At 34.0% G+C, this 2,804-nt stretch overlaps 1 protein-coding gene across 4 annotated transcripts in view; it reads left to right on the top strand.

Moving 5' to 3' along the window:
• The window catches only part of Spef2 (sperm flagellar 2), a 224,325-nt gene that overhangs the window by 112,111 nt on the left and 109,410 nt on the right, over positions 1–2,804 (top strand). For all 4 annotated transcript variants that reach the window (XR_002820491.1, XM_023712040.1, XM_023712034.1 and 1 more), the window contains one exon: positions 706–756. Coding sequence is in view for 3 of the 4 variants with exons in the window: in XM_023712040.1 (XP_023567808.1) it covers positions 706–756 (51 nt within the window). In the remaining variant the exon portion in view is untranslated. The remainder of the gene's footprint in view (positions 1–705; positions 757–2,804) is intronic.

Genomic DNA, 2,804 nt, shown 5'->3' with positions numbered 1-2,804 from the left:
CCAAAGGAGGAAAATGCTTATATTTGCTAGCAAATAAAGCTAGGATGCAGTGAATTTTCTTCAAGGACCTAATTTATTATTTGATATATCTTCACGCCTTCGATCATCCATTTCCCATTTTCCCTCTCACAATATATTTAAACTAGATTCCAGATAATCCAAGATAGACATACCTAAATCATCATCTACATTACAAATTGTAATCAATACAAATGTGTAAAAGTCATAAGGCAGTGTAGTGCGTGGTCAAGAAAATTTTAAACATGGACCTTATCAACACAATGTGATCATTTAATTATTGTGTAAAGTGTTTAATAATCATTGCTACAAGTCTAGTTGTCTTATTAAGGTTTGTTCCATTATAATGAATCCAAATCTAGTCATCTGTTTCAAAATGACCTGTGAGTAGCTAAGAACTCCACAATTCCATGAAGCAGGTTATAATCAACCCTGTGGATGCATGTTAATACTAAAGCTTGAACTAAACTCAGTGTGATAGAATAGCATAGAGGAAGATTATTAGTTGTATCCTTTTAGCATGGTAAGCCTACACTGTTCCTCAGATTAACTTCTATCTCATACAAAGACCCAATTCACATTAGTGCAAATACAACTATAAAAGTAATATTTCATCACTTAGAAATTATGTGGTATAGACTAGTAGAATAGGTCATAAATATTATTTATGTGCTTAATTTTATTTAGAAACCTCACATGGCAAACAAGAACCTCTTCCTGAAGGAAAAGGAAAGAAAGGTGAGACTGCATTCAAAAGGTACAACATATTATCTCAGTGAAAATAGCTAAGTGTGTGTACTAGTAAACCCTGGCTACTTCCCTCAGGCATTTGTAAATCTTGTCCCTTTCCAAAAAAAATCTCAAACTTCCAGTAGCCTGGCTTTTAGCAAAATGCTCACAAGAAATAATATAGAAAATGTCTAAGGGGGCATCCATTCTTTGTAGATATTATAAATATTATCCTTGGGTTAAGCTACATAATGATTGCCTTCACCTATAAGCACTTCGGTATAAGTCCTCAACTTCCTCTAGAGCAGTGGAGGTAAAATGTTTGTTACACCACCAATGACCTAGTATCCCATTTTCTCAAGAGTAGTATGTAAAATTTATCCCCCACCCATGAAATTCTAGGCGGCAGACTTCATTCAGAAACAAGAGGCAAGGCAGTGATTTTATCTGAGTCGTTATGTAACAAGCATCTGTAATGATAATATTTCCCTTTTAATCTTAGCTGTCTGGAAACTCATAACCAAATTCGTACCTCAGACTCAAAATCTGTGCAGTCACCTAAATATCAGTATGTGCCTTCTGATTCTTTGCATTCTTCTCATATTGGTTTTCTACATTAAGTTACACTTTTTCTGATCCTAGCTTCCTTTATGTATTTTCTATTTCTTTTGTACTGTTTCTTTAAAGTAATTTGTGGCTTATAGAAAAATACCCAAGGTTTCAAGCCATATTAGATTTATGCTATGTTGCTGTAGCAACCAACTAAATAAAATGGAAATGCAAGTGTGACTATCTATCACTGACTTGTTCAGAGTACATTAAATATGACTATTTTGAAGTATATACTTCCATTATACATTGTAAGTGTCCCATACAGGTGCAGTCTAATAATATGAAGTGGTCACAAAATGATATGATTAAAACATATTAATGTAGGCATTTAAATATTCTCCACTGTTGTGGGAGTGTAGACTGCTACAACCATTATGGAAACCTGCATGGAAATTACTCAAAAAGCTAGGATTAAAGGTCCCATTTAACCCAGATATCTCTCCTTTGGTATTTTTCCAGAAGAACTAAAAATACCATTTCATAGTGAAATATGTGCACCCATGTTTATAGCCATACACTTTGTCATAGCTAAATCTTGGAAACAACCTACATGTCCATCAGCTGAGGAAGGGATAAGAAAAGATATGGTATTTTAAACAAAGGAGTATTACTCAACTATAAAAAAGATCAACTCGAAGCTTTTATGGGTAAATGGTTGCAACTAGAGGCTCTACCAGAAGTGAAATAAATCAGACCCTCATGTATAAACATCACATTATCTCACTAGTGTAAGAACCTAAAAGAGTAAATAAAATCTGAAAGGTACAATAATAAAGAAATGAATTCATAGCCCTCTGAAAGAATATTATTCTTCACTGATTATATGGCATTATAGGAAAGTTAACACTGACATAAAAAAAGGTTAGCTGAAATCTTAGACCTGTAGCATTTGTTTAATACTGGAGCAATTTTCACATTTTACATTGCTTATTTCTTACATTTCATTGTTAGCAAAAGAGCAACAGGAGGTCCATCTTATAATCCTCAAATACAAATAAAGAATACATAGGGGCTGTTTTGCTGTAAGTTTCTGAAGCAGCTCCTCTGAGAACAGGGATCATGGCTCTGACATACAGTCAAATGCAGCCCCAAATGACCTGTCTGGCTTCGTAATCTTTCCATACTTTCTTCAGCCCTTTCCTCTCTCCTTAGTTCTTTCCTTGTTTTCTTATTTTTGAGTTTTGTGGTCAACTATTGGGATGTTGAAAAGTCCTTTTAAAGAAGTTAATAGAGCTTCAAGTGTAATCTTTACTTTTCACTTGTCTCATTTCTATGGAATCCTTGTTGTTAGATCTTAGGTATTTAAATATAAGTGATACACAATGTATTACACTCCCTGTAGCTATCATTTTAAAATTCAAAAATAAATAAATAGATGGGAACTGCCTGTTACATGCATTTACACTGCCAAGCTTGTCATTCTTCCAATAAAGGGGTGGGGCAAC

The sequence above is a fragment of the Octodon degus genome, unplaced genomic scaffold (assembly GCF_000260255.1).
Source record: "Octodon degus isolate 3935 unplaced genomic scaffold, OctDeg1.0 scaffold00002, whole genome shotgun sequence".
NCBI lineage: Eukaryota > Metazoa > Chordata > Mammalia > Rodentia > Octodontidae > Octodon > Octodon degus.
This window is presented reverse-complemented; position numbering and strand designations above follow the sequence as displayed.